Source organism: Siniperca chuatsi, linkage group LG5, assembly GCF_020085105.1.
Source record: "Siniperca chuatsi isolate FFG_IHB_CAS linkage group LG5, ASM2008510v1, whole genome shotgun sequence".
Lineage (NCBI taxonomy): Eukaryota > Metazoa > Chordata > Actinopteri > Centrarchiformes > Sinipercidae > Siniperca > Siniperca chuatsi.
Genome location: NC_058046.1, coordinates 15,408,254 through 15,429,519, shown reverse-complemented (window position 1 = coordinate 15,429,519; position 21,266 = coordinate 15,408,254). Strand labels below are relative to the sequence as shown.

The window sequence follows — 21,266 nt, the reverse complement described above, 5'->3', positions numbered from 1 at the left end:
CTGAAACACAAAATAGGTTTTAAAACATAATCCAAAAAGTGAAATAAAACAGAAGACATCACTTAGAACAATGGAAGTAATCATAATGCATTACTTCCACCCTTGGTATATATTTATATTTATATGACTTGCCTTTACACCTGTAAATAGAGTTCAGCTTTATGCTTAATCACACTTGCATTAAAAAAAAGAGCTTACATCCCTTCAGGTGATGTAAAAAGCAGGAGGTATATTGCAGCTTGTGGAAAATAAGCTAGTGACAATGAGAACTAAAGAAGTGATAAAAAAAGAAAATCTGCTAATACCACTGTGGAAGGAGAAAGAGGAGGGAGGAAGGGAAAGGGCCAGGGAGACTCCATCCATGTACCAGGACACAAGTGAAGAGTGCAGGATAGGTGAGGTACAGTGCGGTCGGTAGTGGGGTTACAGTACAGTTGGAAGTTTGTGGGTGAGGGAGTTACATGCTGTTTTAGTTTACCTTACTAGATCGTTTCCAGTTCCTTCTCAAAAGCATGGTCTGTAAATGAGACAAAGCTGTTACAGAGCGCCCCCCACTGTCTCCCCCTTAGAGCTGCAGGGTCAGAGATTAAAGGGCATGGCGGGTGTATGAAGATGTTAGCCCTGGGCTGGTGCGGGGGGATAAAGAGAGAAGGGTAGCTGTCATTCATGGAAACTAAGTAAGCAAGAAGTGTATAAGAAGTGCTCCTTCTTGTCATATGGTGTGATGAAGTATTTGCATATGCAGACATGCACGCACACATACAGATAAACATGTATGTATACAGTAGCTGCTGTTTGTGCTTCTCATACAGTACAAACATCATTTTTATACTCAATACTTTCACAAATGTCATTTTCATTCCAAGACCCAAAGAAAGACAGCAATTGGAACTGATAGCTGCTTCCTTGTTTGGTTTGCTTAGTTTGGACTTCTTTGATTGGGTCCAATAATGAAGAATCACCTTGAAAAACACTGTACACAAGAGTAAATACTTTTTTGTACTAGCAAGGCATAGGAGTGAGGATTATAGATATGTCCTGAAAAATGCAGGTAATTTTGTTGAAGGTCTTGCCACATGTCTCTAACTTTAAATTTACCTTTGAGATAAAGGTGGCTTATTTCTGTGACTTGTAATCATTAATGCAAAAATTTCAAATACAAATATAATCTTTGCATGAGAGGACTATTTACATGTACAGAAAAAACCAACACAATTCCCTCATGTCAACCCAACACTCATGAACTTGAAAACACATAGTATATAACACAGATCATCATATACAGAAACACACTGTTGATGCTGCATGATTAATAAAATCACCAGATTATTATCAGTTCAGTTGAGGATCAAGTAGATATGTTTTGCATTTTCCTTTACCCTTCCATACCAGTAGATGGCAACATAGAGAGTCATCCAGAATGTACTAGTATAACCTTGTACTCATTTTCTTCACAGTTGGAAAAATCCACAATGATGCTTAACCTAAATAGAGTTTATTTGTTCTGTCAAGTATGGACTTTCTGAACTACAGTACTAAATAAGCAGCAGAATTAAGACATCAGATCAAAAGGAATAAAATATTTCCCCCATGACTCTGCCTTGTTCCGGATTGAGCATGCAGGGGTCCAATTAACCAAACAAATAATTGAACAGAAATAAATGCAATTCTGAAACATTGAGCACGTCCGCAGAGGCATGAGCCAACATAATTAGGAAAGAGAATCCAGTGCTCTTTGAACATGGAACTTTTCCACACAACATATTAATTACACTTGTGTTTATGCATATGTATTTGCTGAGTTGAAGAGTTTCCAGTAGCTGAATGAAGCCAGCACATTCCAATTCAACACAGCATGCCTGGACTTCTGATGTATGGGGAAACAGATCACTGACCTGGAATAACGCTGTTGCTGAACTTTTAGGAATATTCTAAAACTTATATTGATTTGTTTGGGGTTTTTTTTACTCAAAAGAAGTTATGCTTAACTTAGGTCTTCAGGATTTCTATATTTGGCTACAGTATATCAGGCATATTATTCCTTGGTGCCACATTTCAAAGATGATGTACAGCGGGGGCATAAGATAGAAAGGAATGATTCCCCTGAATGAGGAGGAAATGTAGTGTGTTCAGGAAGAGAGAGAGATGAATGAGTAATCTGATTGAAGGTTCATATAGTTTTCTTACAGCATCCCTCATGTCTCCCTCCTTCGGTGACAGAATGACAGCTAGTTCCAGGCTGCCCAGGTTATGTTCAGGGTACTGTGGGTCTTTCAGGTCCAGCGTCACATCCAATGTCCTACAGGGAAGCACAGTAAACCACGTTCAGATACAGTTCATACTATAAGTGCTTACATGAATACTGTACATTCATGCATACAGTGCATGGATTCCACATATGTGTATATAAATTAATGCATGCATTACACGCACACCACATCCATCTTAACAGAGTGGATACACATATTCAATCAGTTCAAGACTGACTCAACGATGTGGAGCACTAAGCCGCCCCACAAGCTGACTACCTATTCTGCTTCCTTCCTCTCTCCCTTCTGGCTGCCATTCTTGCTGTTTTCAGTGAGTTACAATGACAACAAGTGGTCAACCTTGCTAAGAATTTTGAATTATGCATAAGGAAGGTAATTAGTAAGGGGATGGCAAGGTGAGTAGTTACTATTAACAAGAGCAGACTATTTAACAAAAGTATTTGTGAGCTTAACTCAGTTTAGACCTGCTCTTGACAATTCTGACCAGTTTAAAGACACAATCCCTCATCCAAATGTAAACAAAATGGGCGCCCTCCACCAAAACTCAAGACACAGGATTGTAACCTGCTATCAATCCCATGTTGTCCAACAGGTTTTTAAATACAAGTACTAACACTAAACAACAGCAAACATTATGAATGTTTTATGGTGCTGTTCCGTGTTGGGTTACGTCAGTAATGTCGGTAAAAGCACTTGATAATGTGGAGACTAATCAGTTTTGATGAGCAGCAATTATATTAACTTTGGGAAAAGACAGCTCATTGGCTATATAAAGAGATTTCAAAAAACGGAAAATACATAATTTTCATATGAAATAAATGCATTGTGAACACATTGGGCATTCTCATAATAAAGCCACTACACACCCATGCTACATGCACACAGGTGTTTTCACTTAAGTCATGATTTAAATCATCACTAGTAGGCCTTTTGTGGACAACATTTTGACATGTCACTGTAGGTAAAGCACAGATATAAATAACAAAATGAATGATGGCTGAATTCCATTTAGCTGCTTTGGTTTCAGGGTCCTGGTGTTGTGAATGCTGGCTCACTGTCACACTCATGGCTTACTGGGACACTTGAATAGACTTTTGTTAATGTTATTAATAACACCTGGGCTTTTCCTACTATTACAAGTCCAAATGTCTGCAGTGAAAAACACTTATTCCCAGCATAGCTCCACCCAACTTCCACCTGACTAGAGGTGTGATCAACCAGAGTAATTGAAAACACCTGTGTGCGTGTGCAGGGCTTTTTTTAAAAAAATTAATAAATTCACACTGAAAAATGTGACACCCACTCCAAAGTGAGTGATGGCACAAATGAAGCTTAAGGATGATAAAATGATACGACTTTAACAGTTAACAATTCCTCTTCATATCTTCAATCAAAATTGAATACAGCTCTGTTATGCTTCATGAGGTTTGAGATGAGTTACTAAAGACTGCCACTAGTGGGAGACCACAGACTATATTTGATCAAAATGACTGCATCAAAAGCAAGGAAAGATGCTTAGAGAGGGGTGTGTGTCAAGAAAATAGGTGTTAAAAGAGGGGAGTACCTAACCCTTAACAGCACCATTACTTTCTTGACACATCAGCTTCTATGAACATGCTCATTACTGGGGGAATGCAGCTACCAATACAGTACTTCAAATACAACCAGTGGAGACAGAGAGTACAGGACACAGTTTAGTTAAAAGGAGGGAAAGAGACTGATTGTGTGTAAGGTGTTAGAGGAAAGAAGTCATAAAAGACAAAAGAGACAGAGACCTCTGATGTTCCAGTGACTCCAGGTGGAGGTATGCTGAGCCCATGAAATCATCCTGAAGTCCAAAGTCATAGTCAAAAACCTTCAAACAGACAATATACAGCAACTGTCAACAGAGGACCCTCAACACCACATTGCAAATGTCATCTGTCCCTGACATTATTTTCACATTGATTTACCATACCTAAAAAGGAAGCTTGCATAGTGAAGTTCATGTCCATTGAGACTTAACAGTCATCCAAAATACAATAGCAATTTATATTATAGCAGGATGACATTTGAAGTCCCAGACTTATGAGCTGTACCTTGACATATAGTGGGTCCCTCAGGGTTTCCACCAGAAGGCTTACTCTCTCGTCCCACACCGGGTTCAGGTTCTTATGGATGGTCTTACTCCTGAACACCTCCTTCCCTGCTATCTTAAACTTCACATATGGGTCACTGGTCCCTACATGGGAAAGAAAGCAAAGAGAAGTACTGTTAAATTATAGGATTAAGAAGAGTACCACCAAAATCATGGTACTGTATATGCTGTCTATCTAACTCTCTATAAGGAAAATAGTTGAAAGTGTAATTAGGTCACCTTCTTCAGTTTATGTCATTGGTCAAATTAGTACCTACAATTAGGATTGTGATAATAGTTACTGACATTAGTGGCAAAAACATCCAAATTAACCTTGCCTGTTGAGTAATCATATTAAACAGGATTTGGGGGAAAAAAGTACTATATATTTTTTACATGTTGAATGATTGCATTTCCAAGTACACAAAGCAATTGTTTGCACAATTTATGCGTGTTTTTTATACCATGCAGTTATTTTATTATAACTTCTCTGGTACTGTCACGAGAAAATACATCTTTTCGTTCTCTCTCAAATTATTTTTAAACGAAGTACACGCTGTACAGAGTACATGCTGCTTTGAAGGCCTATGGAGAGAATAAGGCACATCACGTGACTCATGTTCTATTGTGGGTCATATGATTACCAGTATTTAATGTTGAAGCTGGGTGCTTAGATGCACACATGCCACACAGTGCCTCTATTTGACCACTAGGTGGTGCCATTGATTTACATTTGTTTTATTCTGTAAAGTTGTCTTCTTTTTAATGTATTAATAAACTTTTACTGGGCTTGCATGCTTACAAGCATGTCAAGTGCACAGACTAATAATCTTTTATACATAAATGTAAACACACAAATATGCACTTAGGCCTATAATACACACACATACAGTGTACTCAGTGAGATACATGAAAGACAAACAGGCTAGAAGGTCTACAATTTATTATCTCTATATATTCACCATTCCTAAAAAGATATATAATTCTGAATCTACATTTTATTACCTTGGTAAATGGGCATTGATCCTCCTGTCCATCCCATTTCTGCTTTATTCTAACATCCTCCAAGGTCCATGTACTTTAGAATAAAGTCAATTTGGTTTGACAGGCAAAGAAAAACTAAGACAGAGACCAGACAGAAGCACCCCATAACAGCGAAGGACAGGGTCAATTAAAAGAATATGGAGACCATGAAGTTAAAGAAATTAAATTAAATATAGTAACAATGACATTCAGTCCAGCAGATATATTTCAATATGTATCACAAGTCGATTTTCTTCCATCAGACACACAAGTTCAGATGTTTACTGCATCTGAATAAAAATGACAAGCAACAACACAGATTTAGGGAGACTGGGAAGTATCCATAATGCAGTGTTTGCATTCAGAGCTGTGTTTGTGCAGGAGATAATCAGGTTTACTGGCTTGGCAGTCTGTTCACATCCAGATCCAGATACATAACATAAAGTAGCCAAAGAGACCTGAACAGGACTAATAACAGGCATAATCACTGCACGCACATATATAGTATATAGTATATATATATATATAAGTATATAGTACACACAAACTACACTGGGCAGCTTATTGTCTTTTATTTACAATTATTTTCTAAGAGTACTGAGTTTCTCCTTCACAGTTTAGTGCAGCGAGACCACAATGTTTCAAGAGAGAGAGAGCAATAGATAGTGTATGTGATATTAGTAGGTGAGACACTTACTTGTAAGCATGATATATAGGAATAGAGAATTGTCCAACCTTTCAGTGTTATAGAATTTGCAACTTTTGAAATTTTGCTGCCAAAAAACTTTACAATCATATTTTCTCTGCTTGGACACATTGATAATAATAAAATCAAACAAATCATTAAACCTTTATGAAATATATCTTTAACCTTCAGAGCAGAGTTAAACAAGTCAGTTTGCTAGAGGCACATAAACACAAAGTTAATACACTTGATAAAAACTTGTCAATCAAATCAATAAAATGTTACTTATTGTATATCACACCATTACAACAAAAGCTACTTGCAAGCAAGTTGTATTTACTGCCTTCAGTGATGATATGCTATTTACGCTTTTGCCGTACATGGCTGGCTGTTCAACTCCACTACATGTATGTAAACTACTTGGTTCAACAGTGATGCTCAGATCGTGATATGACTACAAAGGCAAAATACATCTTTAAGTTTTCCTCCCTTTCAAAAACTACAGGTACAACCTTATGCTGTCTCTTTACTGCCTGTCATCCTTCCCTCCGTCTTTGTCTCCCAAGAATCCCAGTGCCTTTCATCTCATCCTTCACCCCTTCCAGTGTTTATACACCTAACTGTAAGGATGATGAGCAGCAACTTCCAGTGAAACCGTATCCTGGACTGATCTGTTTGTCTCAAATCAGTGTCATGTTATCATCCACTGTGACCGAAGTGATTACGAAGCAAATCGCAGGGGAGGTAAGGGAATCCTATTATCAAACAATTCTCACTCTGTGCTTGTGGTTTATCCTTTCTGCCGGTATCACTTGGATAAAACAGGGATGTAAGTGAACATACAGAATCTACTATATAGTACAATATACTGTATGTGAAAACTGAACTGTGAAAACCAAAAGCAATCATAATCCTGAGATATAGTGTTTACCTATTATGATAATCTGCCCTGTTTTCTGCATGTCGTAGACAAGGCTGACAGCGAGGTTACTAGTTGATGAAAGCCTGAGTGTTTGCACACATCTCATCAGTTCAAGATGGAGTCTTGCTCTACCATTAGCAAGAGAACAAGTACAAATATCTGACTCTCACATAGTGACTTTACTGATGCTTATTAGAGGCAGTAAAGAGACAAATGCCAAGACGATCATGGGTTATTTTGTCATTACAAGAGATGTTAACAAAGACATATGGTTGTGAAGATGAAGAGTAAGTAATAATATGGACAATTATATAATATTATAATGTGTATAGCATTCAAATGCACAGTATACTCAATACAAATCACTTGCCATTTTAATCTGATATAAGTGTCATTAACAACATTAAACACAAAAGCATAAAATCTGCTTTGAGTAAAAACTACTGACATGATTCTCAGCTGTCAGCAAGCTGTGATGTGAGAGCACTAACACCAGCCTGCTGGGAAAAGTTGTCCACCTCTTCATATTTGAACAACCTCAGACAATCATGCACACCAGCGGAGATGCTAGAAACACACTCTCAAACACATATACACCCTTTTATACACTGGTGCCCTTGACATATCACTGCAGAAGTGCTGCAGCAAGGGGACACGGACGACAGGATGAGAAGGAAAGGAGGAGAAACAAGATACAGCTAGACATGTCTGGGATTGCACAACAGTATAAGCGTGAAATAAATAAAAAGGAAAAGTAGTGAAACACATATCATGAACATGAGGTGATACTTTATGAATGATCTAAAGACAAGACTAAAGAGAAATGGTCCCATACTACATCATGAAGGCAAAGGCCACTAATCTCTAAAACTGCAGCAACTATCTTTCTCTGTCTATCTCTCTCTCCTTCTGTGTCCCACTGGGTCGATATTCCCTGGACACACATCCCTGACTCAGAGTCTGTGCATCCCACAGTGCCAGCTTTATGGTGCCATAAACACACACAGGCTGAGAAGTATGAAATGGAAAAGGTTGGTGCTGTACTGTAGGTGGGTGGAGGCTGAGTATGAGTGAGCGTGGGTACAGTACAGAGGAGTGATCGCAGAGGTGCTTTCTTGGAAATCACCCACCATAAATGACATTTATATCATATCTTTTATAATATCTCCCACAGTTGGGGAAAGTCAATAAACAAAGTGACTGAATGTCCCACATAAGGGCTGGTGTGAGGACAGGTTAACAAGTAACAGATATTATAAGATCAATAAGCTTTTGAAGAATGAATAATGGTTGAAGAGAATACCTAAAACCTGTTGGGATTCATGACGGTCGGTTGATGGATTGGTGCACCTTGGCTATTTGTCCACCTCGCAGACAGAAGGCTGTGTGGAAGTGCTGGATAAGGGGACACTGGGAATAAGGAGTCAAAGTGTCACTCCCTGATAAACTGATAAAGGTAAATAAGTGCTGCAGGTACTGAAGTGCAGTGTCTTTCTACTATTGCATGGCATTACTGGTGAGGCATGTGGGCTAAATGTACAATGTAAAATCCAATTCACAAAAGAAGATTTGAAAATGTAATGGGTTTTAGAAGATTTAACTATAAATTTAAAAGTAGACATCTGCAGTGTAATATTTCTAATGTTACAAAAGAGTGTCTAAATACACCTTGCTGGAATTCAACACTCAGCTTTCAGTGATTCAACATACTACATTCAGCAATTTACATCTCTTCTTTCAGCTTTGTATGTTAGGATTTCTGAAACAAGGAGAAGATCTTAAACTGAAATTAAAAGCCAAGTCAAAACACCCCTAACCAGCCTGGACAGGAAACAATTGTGTGAACGCCAATAAAATCCAACTTATATTCAAATACACTTCCAACTAAACGTGTTTTTATTGGTCAGACATCACACACACACACACGTGCGCTCACTTTTGAGGAAAGGGGGGGGTAAGGTCAGGATGAGGTGCTGTAGAGACCAGGTCGAAAGATAGTAAAACTGGTTGACTCCCACGGTTGGAAGTTCAACTACTAACACGACTATTATTTTCACACCAGGCGCTAACTTTATGTATCACATACAGTACCAGGTTAGGTTCAGGGCACAGGTTACCACAGTAACAGACACAGCTGTACAGTAAACCCTGTATCTGTAACGGGGGCTTTTCTGTGAACCCCGTTCTTGGAGCTGAAAATCCAGGAATTCCCTGAATTTTTACATAAAATACGTGGTTAACTTCCTAATCCTCCTTTCTGGAGTAACCCCCGGAATCCACAGACTGCTGGGTCAATGGGTGGGTGATGAGAAATTACAAAAAGATACTGAGTGGTTAATATCAAGGTGTTTATCTATTCATCTTCTTTGATGCTATTAAAACCAGCCACTAAACACTGTAATAGTAGCTGGGAGTAGACATAAATGTGTTTGTGAGAGGACCCAGTGGTGCACTCAGCAGGTAAATTTGCCTTAGGTGTGGCTCATAGGCAGATCTAAAAGCCCCTGATAGACTTGGTTTTGATAGCTGCTCTCTGTCTTCCTGACAGGCAGTTGAAAACATAATCCACCACACACGTATCTCTAATGAACACCTAATGGGCAGCAGCCATAAAAATACTGCTCCCTGTATTTGTCTGCCAGTAAGCCAGGCTACCCTGCCAGACACCTGAGAATGCAACAACAGTAAGCTTAAAAGCACAGTCTTTTGATCCAAATGTAAACAAAACCTTCTATCACCTTTTGAATGGTCCTTTAATACAAGGGTAAACACTAACACAATATTTCTTAGAATTTGAGCAAAGAAACATTTTCAATTGTGATTAAGACACACACAATGCTAATCCTCCACCTATAACTCAAAACTCAAACTGAATATAACTCAAATGTATACCGACAAACATTACAAATGTAATGCTAGATTTCACTTACATGCAAATCCAGTCTGGAGTGCTTAACAGTAAGGTAAGTTTGGAGGATAAATCTATGATTGTAGTTGAAACTCCACCACTAATGTCTCATCATACATGATCATAGTCCACATAATATCAAGAGTGGCTTCCCACTGATAAAATCATCACTATTAAGCATTTCTCTCTCTCTCGCTTTCGTGCTTACTTTCATTGCAGTATTGTTTCTCATTTTCACCTCATGCAATGGGAAAAATCCTTTTTTTCTTTTACCTCTGCTGTCAAGTTCTTGTGCATATGCACAGTTACAATATACAATATATATATATGCAGATGTAATGTATGCATGTGTAAGTGTGTAAATATACATCTGGACTACTAATGCACTTCCTTACACATTTGTAGTGTGTGTTGAGACACCTTGTGTGATTGTGCACAATAAGCTGACAAACAATAGGTAAAAAGTAACAGCAAGATCTACATGTTATACACCCAAGACACCTTGTAACCTTGACAATCCAAGACATATTAACACAGGCAAAAGAGTAGGGATAGCTAGCAGCATAAGGCTCTGCATTAGAAAGTAATACAACTAGCATGCTAATACCTATATAGACACTGTAAGACACATTACACATTAACAAATTCCTGAGATTTTCTGTTATACTCATGAATAAAGCAAAGTGATCGACTATGAGTTTCTGCAGTCCAGGATGTTTGGAACAAAAGGTTCAAACACAAAAAGGTCTACAAGTGCATTACCACATTGAAAATGTAGCAATATGCATGATCATATTTTACTGAAGCATGTGCTAATAAAGTGCAGACAATTCTGTCCCATTGACAACATACCAGCCATTACCAATGGGAGGCAGTGTGTCTCCATACACACCACACACACACACACACTTTTCTAACAATCTTTGTGCTTGATCTGCAGTAGCTTTTACTTTTATTGATACACAGTAGACTAAATCCCCTTATGCCACTCATGTGCCAAATTCAGTTTGATGTTCAAAAACAGCCATTTTCTGTAGTCACTCTACCTTTTGAGCTTTGTTGCAATTGTCAAATCAACTTCTTTTGCTGCACTCTAATTTCTTCTCTATCTTACTCTATATCCTCCTTCATTCAACAACCTCCTTTCTTTCCCAGTCACACCATGTTCACTCCCCCCAGCTCTTTGAATTAAATTACATTATTAAGCTTCATCACACTAACTTCCAGTTGATTTCTTTGCTGATGCAGGTACTTAGAAAAAGTTATGGCATTGACATATTCTCACTGTATCATCCGACAGCCTGCTCACTCTTCATGGAAGCACGACATGCCTCATGGTAAAATGAGGATAAGATTTGCAACATCAACATGACAAAAATTATGGAGCATCTAGTGTCACATTTATGAAGCTGTTTCAGCTTGTCGTTTTTGGTGTGCAGAGAAAATATCATTGACAGACCAGGTAAGATAAATGTAAATACATAGTGATGAAATTAGACACCGCTTGACCAGACAAATGTTTCTTAATTACAGTGAATGCAGTGTCTCCAACCAGTGTAAATGGGTTGTTTGTAGTGTTTCAGTAGACTCCGCATTAAGGGTATGTATATAACGACAGCAATATATTAATATCTAGTACTATAGCATTCAATGTATGTAGGATTGCCAATTCTATATTTTTATTCTAACAACTTTTGTTTCTCTTTTTTTGTGAAATATTGCAATTTTATTAGTAAAGAAAGACTTCTGGGCTTTTACTAAGTGATCATTTGGAGGGTTTGTAAATAATACACAGTCAAGTCAACTACAGATCCATTTAGGACTGAGAATACTTCAAAAATATCAGTTCCAGCAGTTGAAGCATGAAGTAATTATAGGGGTGGGATGAAAATACAGAAAAGTTAATCAAAGTCTAATGCTTTCATTTAAATGCCAGTGCTGCTCTGGGAGTAAGCAATAGTCCAAGGTCATGCAAGTGTGCTCCAGACAAACCCCTGAGCAATAACTGAGGCTTTTTAAAATTTACACATACATGGAAGACGTTCTGAAGGGAAATGAAGAAATTTGTGCCTGTGTATGTGTTTGAGCAATTAATGTGTGAGTCACATTTGCACTCCCACACACAAAGTGGTCATTCCATTGACAAAAGCACCACTACTCCTATCATTTTTCATTACAAACTCACTATCTTCCTCACACACATGCATAAGCACAAGAGTGCAAAGAATTGATGTACTTGGTCATTAGCACTTTCAGTCACACAAAGCAAACACACACACAAGGCCAAACACCTGGCTAGTTCATTGTTCTGAGAGGCAGCAGGGAAATAACCAGACAGGACTCCTGACAGTCATGTTTGGAAACACAAAGGATGACTCCTGTCTGTCTGAGACAGTAGGAGGGAGAGTAGACAGTTCTGAGATATGTATGCTGGGAAGAAGAGGCTTCCGCTGCAGTTAAAATAGCATAATATGAGGATACGGTCATGTTCAAACTTATCAAAAAACAATCTACACTATTTGACACTATCTTGGTCAGAGATTTTTAATAAGCTAATGAAAGGTGCCTGTGACTGACTGCAGGGTGAATGGGCAGTACAGCGTTGTGATTATCTGCACATTTCTAAAATAAAAAGTTATTTTCTGTCATATGGCTTCACACTGATGTGTGGAACAATCAATTATTCTGCTTCCCCATTTTCATCATCAATCTGTAGATACTCATTACACATTCATGATCAATAGCTTTCTATGTCAGTACAGGACAGACAAATGGTCCTGAATTATTAACTGATAATACATGAGCAGGTAATTACATTTCAACAGAGGACAGTGTGATATCACGTTCTAAAAATAAGTATCATACTACATTACTCAAATAAATTGTCAAAAATACAAAAACAGACTTGTCAATCTTTCTCACAACACACATCTCACAAGCATGAAAATGTGAAAAATAGCAAGGGGAGCTCTACACACACTGAATCCAACTGAGCATTAGATAAAAACACAACATAATTTCTTAGTGGTGAATTATGGAGCTGTGATGAGACATGATTTGAACTGGAATAATGCATTGTAGCTCTGAGACTTACTGATAACATTTTGAGTATTAAAACACAATGAATATGGATGACAAACCGCCTGCTGATGGCATTAGAAAGCCATCAATAATGTATAATGTCAGTATGAAATCATTTCATTCCACCAAAATTAAGTTGATTCTATGAGAGGAAATTGACTGCCACAGACAATAATAGAATATACAGTATGTGTTTGAAGATTCAGTTTATGTACAGTAATGTATGATGAGCGATCAGCAATACAAGATACTGTTTATTGTTTATACATTGGTTGGAGATAATGGTATATAGAGCAAGAGTCACACAGATCTTTCCCCTTAGGTTAACAACACTATCAGTAAGTCACCATCATATCACATACCAGGATTATAGTCTTTCCCATGTTGCAATACATCAATCTGTGATACAGTACCTGATATCAGTCACACACTGTAATGCAGTTCTGAGCCAATGTCCATTATAAGCTGTTTGTTTCTGCCTGCAGTTGAGGTATGCTGAACAGTGAGATTATGCTATGACAGATGACCTATCAAATGTCTACAGGATCTGTGACAGCGCCACTCAAATGTACTGAAATACAAGTTTAAACTTGTTTTCAAAGATTGCTGGTCAAACTAAATTTTTTATACTGTACTTGCTATCTTTGCCAGTAACAAATTCATTAAATAGCAGGGTTTCCTTCAGCGTATTATAGTGCAGGCGTGGTGCCTTTCCTGAAAAAAATACCACCTCCACAAAAATCAAACAAATCATTAAACTTTTATGAAATATATCATTAACCTTCAGAGCAGAGTTAAACACCTCCGCAAGTCAGTTTGCTGGGGGAATAATATTAAACTTCTGATACACTTACTCTTTATGCAGATATTGTGTCATAGCAGGAAAAACTAGCGACCACTACATTACACTTAGGTGTTCAAGTCCCAGGATCCTATAAATCTGAATGCCGGATCACTGGAATGGTATGTTCTGAATGGAAATTAACCATCATTATGTTATTAGTTGCACATGTGCATTGTAATGTCAAGTCTGCCCTAAAAAATAGTCTATTATAAAATTGTTATAATTCTGTGATTAAGCAAACTGTCTAATTCTAGGATAACAAGTACTACACCCTTAGCTTTAGAGATTCAACTTATAACAGTGATACATATTATATATTATAATATTGTGGTAGTTTAACGTTTTTCATTTCCTGTTTTATTTTGTAGTATTCTCCTTCCCTTGTGTGTCTTGTGCTTTTACTTCCTGGCTTTGTTTTCCCTCCAGTTTTGATTGTTGGCCCTTCCTTAATTGTTTGCACCTGTGTCTCGTTGTCTCACCTCCCCTAGGGTATTCAGTCTGTGTCTCTGTCTTTGTTCAGTGTTGGATCATTGTTGTTACACATGGACAACAGGACATGGAGTTTTGTTCCTGTCCTGTGAATGTTCCTGACCTTTGTGTGTGTCGCCGTTTGGTGCACTTTTTGTTGTACCTGGTTCCTGTGCCCAGTTCCACGGCATTCTTACCCTGAGTTCTGCTTTGGATTCTTTATCTCCTGTGGACCTTGGTTGGATTCTGGATTTTGTACTTTGCCTGCTCCCTATTTGGACTGTTTAGCCACATCGGACTCACTTCCCTGTTTCCACCACTGCCAGCCGTTAATCCATTTTCCTGTTGCCTGTTCATTACCTGTCTGCCTACAGGTCTGCCTGTACCTGCCTGTAAACCACATCACCCCCAATAAACACGGTAGTCATTCGGCTACTTCACCTCATACCGCTTCCTGGTCATCTGCCTTTGGGTCCACATACCACTACACAGCGCATACGACAGAATGATCCAACCAGTCATGGACCCCGCAGAAGTTGACTCTCTCATGGGGGAATTAAAGGAAATGTTCTCCACGCTAGAGACATTCAGCCTCTCCATTCAGGGCTCGGTGGATATCCAACGCAGGCATTTTGTATACTCCTTAATGGAGAAGACAATACTATTCAGACCCAGGCTTGCAACTCTTCCCATTCTGGTAGAGAACCTTGCGGTAATCTCCAGCATGAGGCAAGATTTGCAGCCCTACCTCGACTCCCAGCCCGCCAGCAACCAGCCAGACTCCCGGCCCGCCAGTCATCAGCCTGCACCCCGGCCTGCTGGTCTCCAGTCAGCATCTCAGCCAGCTAACCAGGTGGTACCTCAGGCTGTTGCTGTCTTGGCACCTTCTGGGAAACCCTCCAGGAGGAAGCGTGGCTCTCATAGTGGCTCACTTGCCCAGCTGCTCGCTGGATCGCAGCAGCTATCACCCCCATGCTGGATCACAGCAGCCATCACCGCATGCTGGATCGCAGCAGCCATCACCCCCTGCTGGATCGCAGCAGCCCCCTGTCTTTGCTGGATCACAGCAGCCCTCAGTTCCTGGGTGCCCTGCTGGATTGTAGCAGCCCTCAGTTCCTGGGTGCCCTGCTGGATCGCAGTCGCCTCCTTTCCCGGCTGGATCGCAGCAGCACAAATCCCTTGCCGCCGCTGGACCGCAGCCGCCTCCTGTCCCGGTTGGATTACAGCAGCAGCCATCCTTAGTCGCCGTTGGTTCGCAACCGCCTCCTGCCCCGGTTGGACCGCAGCACGGCACAGAATTCTCTGCTGGATTGCAGCAGTATCCTCCTTTTCTGCCAGAGTGGCAGGCTCCAGGTTCCCAGACATCACTGGTTCTGCCAGCTCCTCTACCAGTCTCTCCATCGCTGGCTTACTGTCCAGCAGTCCCGTTGCTAGGCCCTGATCTGGTTCCCCAGCCTCCAGAGGGACTCCGTCTTCACCGCACGCCTCCAGAAGGGTTTCGTCTTCGCCACCGGCCTCCAGAAGGGTTTCGTCTTCACCACCAGCCTCCAGAAGGGTTTCGTCTTCACCGCCGGCTTCCAGAGGGACTCCGCCTTCACCGCCAGCATTCCGCCAAGCCTCCAGATGGTTTTGATCTTCATCGCATAGGTCCTCAGCTCAGCACATGTCCAGCCCCCGGGCCATCCGCCCGAGATCTACCACTTGGCCCTTGAGTTTTGTTCCTAACCTTTGTGTGTGTCGCCGTTTGATGCACTTTTTGTACCTGGTTCCTGTGCCCAGTACCACGGCATTCTTACCCTGAGTTCTGCTTTGGATTCTTTATCTCCTGTGGACCTTGGTTGGATTCTGGATTTTGTACTTTGCCTGCTCCCTATTTGGACTGTTTAGCCACATTGGACTGACTTCCCTGTTTCCACCACTGTCAGCCGGTAATCCATTTTCCTGTTGCCTGTTCATTACCTGTCTGCCTACCGGTCTGCCTGTACCTGCCTGTAAACCACATCACCCCCAATAAAAACGGTAGCCATCCGGCTACTTCACCTCATACCGCTTCCTGGTCATCTGCCTTTGGATCCACATACCACTACACAGCGCATATGACAAATATATAGACATTTAGTAATTCAGCAAAGTTAGGCTAATCTAACCATTCTGCATAAACTTTTAAACTACACACTGAGACATAAAATACATTACAGAATTTGTCTCACCCCAACTATTACTTACTATAAGATAATACACGTGGCACCATATTAACCTCAGTATTAACCTTAAAATCAAGTGGTCATTTGGACTTTTCCTTCCTCTTGTCACTCGCTGCTTCACTGATAAACAGTGCAGGAGAGCCTATTCAGAGTTGGCCAACACATTGCCTGTCGAAAATATTAAGTAATTTAGAACCACACCATAGAGGAGGCTCACTGATGCTTGTCATGAGATGTGAGAACAGGAGAGGAGAAAAATGTAGTAAAGCTGCCCATAAAACCCTCAGTCATGCTCGAGCTGCAAACCTGGAGTAGCCTCATGTTCAGATTGTAGGCACTTTGTGTGACTGCAAATGTGAGTGTGTATGTGTGTGAGTTCCTGGCCTATGTGTAGTGTCAGGACTGACGGATGGTTGCAGCTCTGGGGGTTCCCATTACCCAGAATGCATTCTGCTCAAGAGGATTTATAGAGTTAGGCTGCAAAGACAAGAAACTGTGAGGCTGCCTCATTACAATTACACACAATCATGCACACATGCATGCCTCTTGCCACTTTATGCTGAGAGGAGTTTACTTTCCTGTCCTCCACTGACATTTACTCACAATGAAGCTTCACTAATGTGCAAAAGGATCTTGCTGCAATTAATATGCAAAGCGTGAGATACCATAAGAATAAGATCTCTTGCTTAATACAACTGAGCTGAATAAACAGAAACAAAAACAAAGCAGTCAATTGCACAGCATATGGGAGAATAAAATGGGAGGTGAGAAAGCAATGAAGGGGACTTGAAATAAAACGAGACAACATGCCGACAGTGGTGTCAAGATCTGGCTCTCTCACTGTTTTCACATCTTAAACTGCTGTGCCGCAGACGAGATAATTACGCTCGCTGTAGCTCATAGGTCTTAGCCGTACTGTGAGAACTGATCACTGTAAACCTCCACACTAATACTAGTCCTTTAACTATGCACACACACACACAGCACACATGTACTGAAAATAGAATGAATACAAAATGTGCCAGAAAATGCAAATAACACAGCCTACAACCGTCTAGCTAGTTATTACTTATTCTCAGAGGGATGAAATTATCGTAGTTTCTAGTAGGGATGCGTAAGGACTAGGAATCAGGCTATTGCTGCATATAACCCAATACTGGTTGAACTAGTTTATAGGCAAATTACATTTAATTTAACAAGTCATAAAATTGTATTACATATTAAGTCTGGAGGAAATATATGATGTGGAGGTTCATTCATATATCTAAATTTGTCTAAAAGTCTGAATGGCCAAAAGTCTCCTATTTAGGCCACTTATACACCTATTGTTAGTCTGTCATCTGTATGATTCTGCTAATTTGCTACAGATGTGACAATCTCAAAGCAGATAACCCCATCCCATGCCCCATATAAAGCTGTACAAATTTGTAAATGGAGTATTTTATGTGGCTAAGCAACAAAACCAGGAATGAATGAAGGGGTAACATGAAGGTAAAAATAGAGAAGAAGAGATAAATCACATAGCAGAGCAACTAATGAGAAGGAGGAGACAGTAAAGCAGCATGATAAAGAACTAATGATAGGATACACCCACAACATACAGTACATTTGAATTATGTCAATGTTTTCCAGTGTCAATGTCTGGTGACATTTTAATAGAAAAAGTACCTCAGTCTGATAAATATAAAAACAAAATATCGTACTGATTGTAACATGGGTTGTAATTCACCAATGTCTCTATGGTCATTTGCTGCAAATGGATCACATTTTAAGCTCAAAAAATTGCATTACCACTCCTAATTAGTGTTAGGAATATATGGTTGATCAGTTGATTAGTTTATAATATATGTTGTGCATTTACGACACAACGGGATAAGAAGTTATAAAGAAGGTAATATTTTTACAATCAATTATAATTAATAATGGCAAACCAAAAAGTCTGCCACAGCAGATACAAAATAATTTGAAGCTCAGGCAAATGCTAATTTCCATCTTTTTGATAGTAGCTGCAGGTTGACACAAAGAACCACTTTCTGTTAGGAACAATTTTCCAATAGCAACAATTTAATATTCAGCATTCAAGTAAAACTAAACTATGCCTAAAATGCAGTACAGTGAATTCTGTGCATTACAACTTGCACCTGGGAGCATTTGCATAATTATCCTTCATTACATGCAAACCAAGGAGTAGAGCAGCAGGAATAGATCTGGTGGTAGAAATGTGCATCAGGAGTCCACTCCCCCCTGTGCCTGAGAGGGATGGATATCAGCACAAGGAACCCAAAGGGCCATTCAACTATCAGCTTTAAATGCATTTTGAAACATATTACAAAAATAATATTTTCTAAGGTGACTTTGAAAAACTAGAAAGGTCAAGCAACACACTCCACAGAGGTAAATTGAACAAACATATGTGGATATGGTTAAAACACAAATGCACATCCAGTGTTCATAGCGTACACAAAAATCACTCAGACGCACACTTCCATCCAGACAACCACTTGTGATAGGATCGCACTTCCCCACTCTATGTGCAAATAAACACGTATATCATTTCTGTTTGCAAAGACCAAATGTGTTGTTTTAACCTGAATTTGATGAATTTACCGTTTATCAGACCACAAATGAGAAGAATTAGGTTGGAAAAACGATAGACGCCGCCAGAGTGTGTATGGGGGCCAGGCCTCACCGATTACTGTACAAAAACACAACTTTATTCACTGATTTTGGTGAAACTGGATTATCTTTTATGGAGAAAATATTTTCTGGTTTTCCCTCTGATGTCCTCTGGCTGCTCTGCTTCAACTCTCTGTGATTTACAGTTTCCTGATGGACAGATAGCTTTACTTGTTGCTAAAGTAACCGCTAACTGCTGCTAACTGTAAGCTGTAAGCTTTATTAGCGTCATTAAATTAAACCTCCTCCTCCTAGCGGTCCAAACCTCCTGTGTTAGTGGCGTTACCGGGAAATAGTGCACCGTCAATGTACGTCCACTAAAAGTGCATGTTTTTGCCACTGACAGGCTCAGATTGTGTCTGACAACATTATGGAAAGGACCCTACAGAAATAGACCTTTTTGTTAATGTGTATGATCCTTTTTGTTTAACCAGAAACAGCCGTTATATCGCTCTCCTTAAAGCCTCCAGACTCCATTGACAAATACAGTAATTTTACCTCGTAACATCATAACACTTCATTCAAACTCAATAGAAATAAAATAAAACTCACCAAAGATGTTGGTTTTTAAACAGCAATGAATTCACATGCTGTTTTCTCTAAAAGTGAACACTTAAGTCAAAAGACACAACAAAAGGCATAAAATGTTAAGGAATATGCATCCTCTACATCCTCTGTCACACATACATACACAAAAGGTATTACAAGATGAGAGGAGAGGTTGCAGTGTCAGGTCTTGGACTATAGATAAGCTTCACCTTGTTGTACGTCACCCATAGGAAACTATGGGTATAGACAGCAGGCAGTGTGTTTTCATCTGAGGTCACCTACAAAGCTGCAAAACTTCCCATTGGTAGCTAATTGTAGATGATAGCTACGACAGGGTTGGGGCCCTGGGAACACAACAGGGTCTTGCCGATATAGGATAAGGTGAAATGTAAAGCAAGATTATTTGACAGGTAGAATTTGCTGGGATGGAACAATAAACATGGAAAGGAAAATGAGTTACTCAAAGACTGCTTTTGTAGTTACATAAATGGCTATCACTGCTCCTTATTCACTGTTTTTAATGTCTCTCTGCCTGCAGTTTAAATTCAGTACAATATCATCAGAGGCAGGTGTAAATGAACAGAGGCAGGATTAGATGGGAAACCACATCATCAGGGTAGACACTTCTTCTGTACAAGCTGTACCTTGTTAAAACAACTGTGAAATCTACTTCATTCATCCATATCCAATGCTTATTTTTGTTATATTAATATTAAACCGTGTCAGTGTTGGCCGTCTCTCCTGACGACAAACTGTGAAATGACTTGTGCAGGCAGAAGAGAGACTGATGACAATGCCAGCAAGTTATTGTGAAACATTGAAAAAGCTCCTTGTTTGTTTAACACCAGACAAGTATCTCGTTACTCCTATCAGGCAGTCTTGCTCTGTCTTCTGAGGATAAGAGAAATCATCCCTTGGCAGTCTGTGTACTGTGATGGCTCAGCTAGATAACAAACCAAACTCTGAGCATCATATGGAGACATAGTCAATGGCTATCCTGAATTCAAATATACCTATTTGATGCACGTATAACCCATACATGCTTATTTACACATATTTTGTGTGTACAGTAAACAGAGCTCTAAAAAATATTTACTTGCTAAGGAAGTAAGGGAAGACAAAGAATATCATTCATGTAAACTTGCAAAGTTGAGAAATGTGTCACAGCTGTCATCAGTGTTCTCAGTGAGTAAAAGCTACAGTAAGTGAACTACAGTATAATTCCATCATAGGGTGACACATAGATATTTGTGTAATGATATACTGGTCTTCCATTATGTCATGTCAATGCCTGCACTTTTTCACTGGCCCCAATGCAATGTCCACCCTCTGCTCTAAGAACTGAACCCTCACAAACTAAAACTGACAGCACCTGCATGGTCAGCAGAAATGCATGAGTGCAAAATGCTTTATGAGGAACGAGACTGCTCTTGAAAACTAGAGCAGAGGCTTTTTTGTGGCCAGTAAAGAGAGGCTCATATTTCATATGTAGTTTAATTAGTTGGATGTTTGATCAAATC

At 39.6% G+C, this 21,266-nt stretch overlaps 1 protein-coding gene across 11 annotated transcripts in view; it reads right to left on the bottom strand.

The window, feature by feature from the left end:
- The window catches only part of mctp1a (multiple C2 domains, transmembrane 1a), a 157,973-nt gene that overhangs the window by 78,458 nt on the left and 58,249 nt on the right, over positions 1-21,266 (bottom strand). For 9 of the 11 annotated variants that reach the window (XR_006377910.1, XR_006377909.1, XR_006377912.1 and 6 more), the window contains exons 3-6: positions 4,349-4,491; positions 4,046-4,125; positions 2,188-2,299; positions 479-517 (exon numbers count right to left, since the gene is read on the bottom strand). Coding sequence is in view for 5 of the 11 variants with exons in the window: in XM_044195257.1 (XP_044051192.1) it covers positions 479-517; positions 2,188-2,299; positions 4,046-4,125; positions 4,349-4,491 (374 nt within the window). In the remaining 6 variants the exon portion in view is untranslated. The remainder of the gene's footprint in view (positions 1-478; positions 518-2,187; positions 2,300-4,045; positions 4,126-4,348; positions 4,492-21,266) is intronic. The other 2 variants (XR_006377911.1, XM_044195260.1) reach the window with 1 other exon arrangement.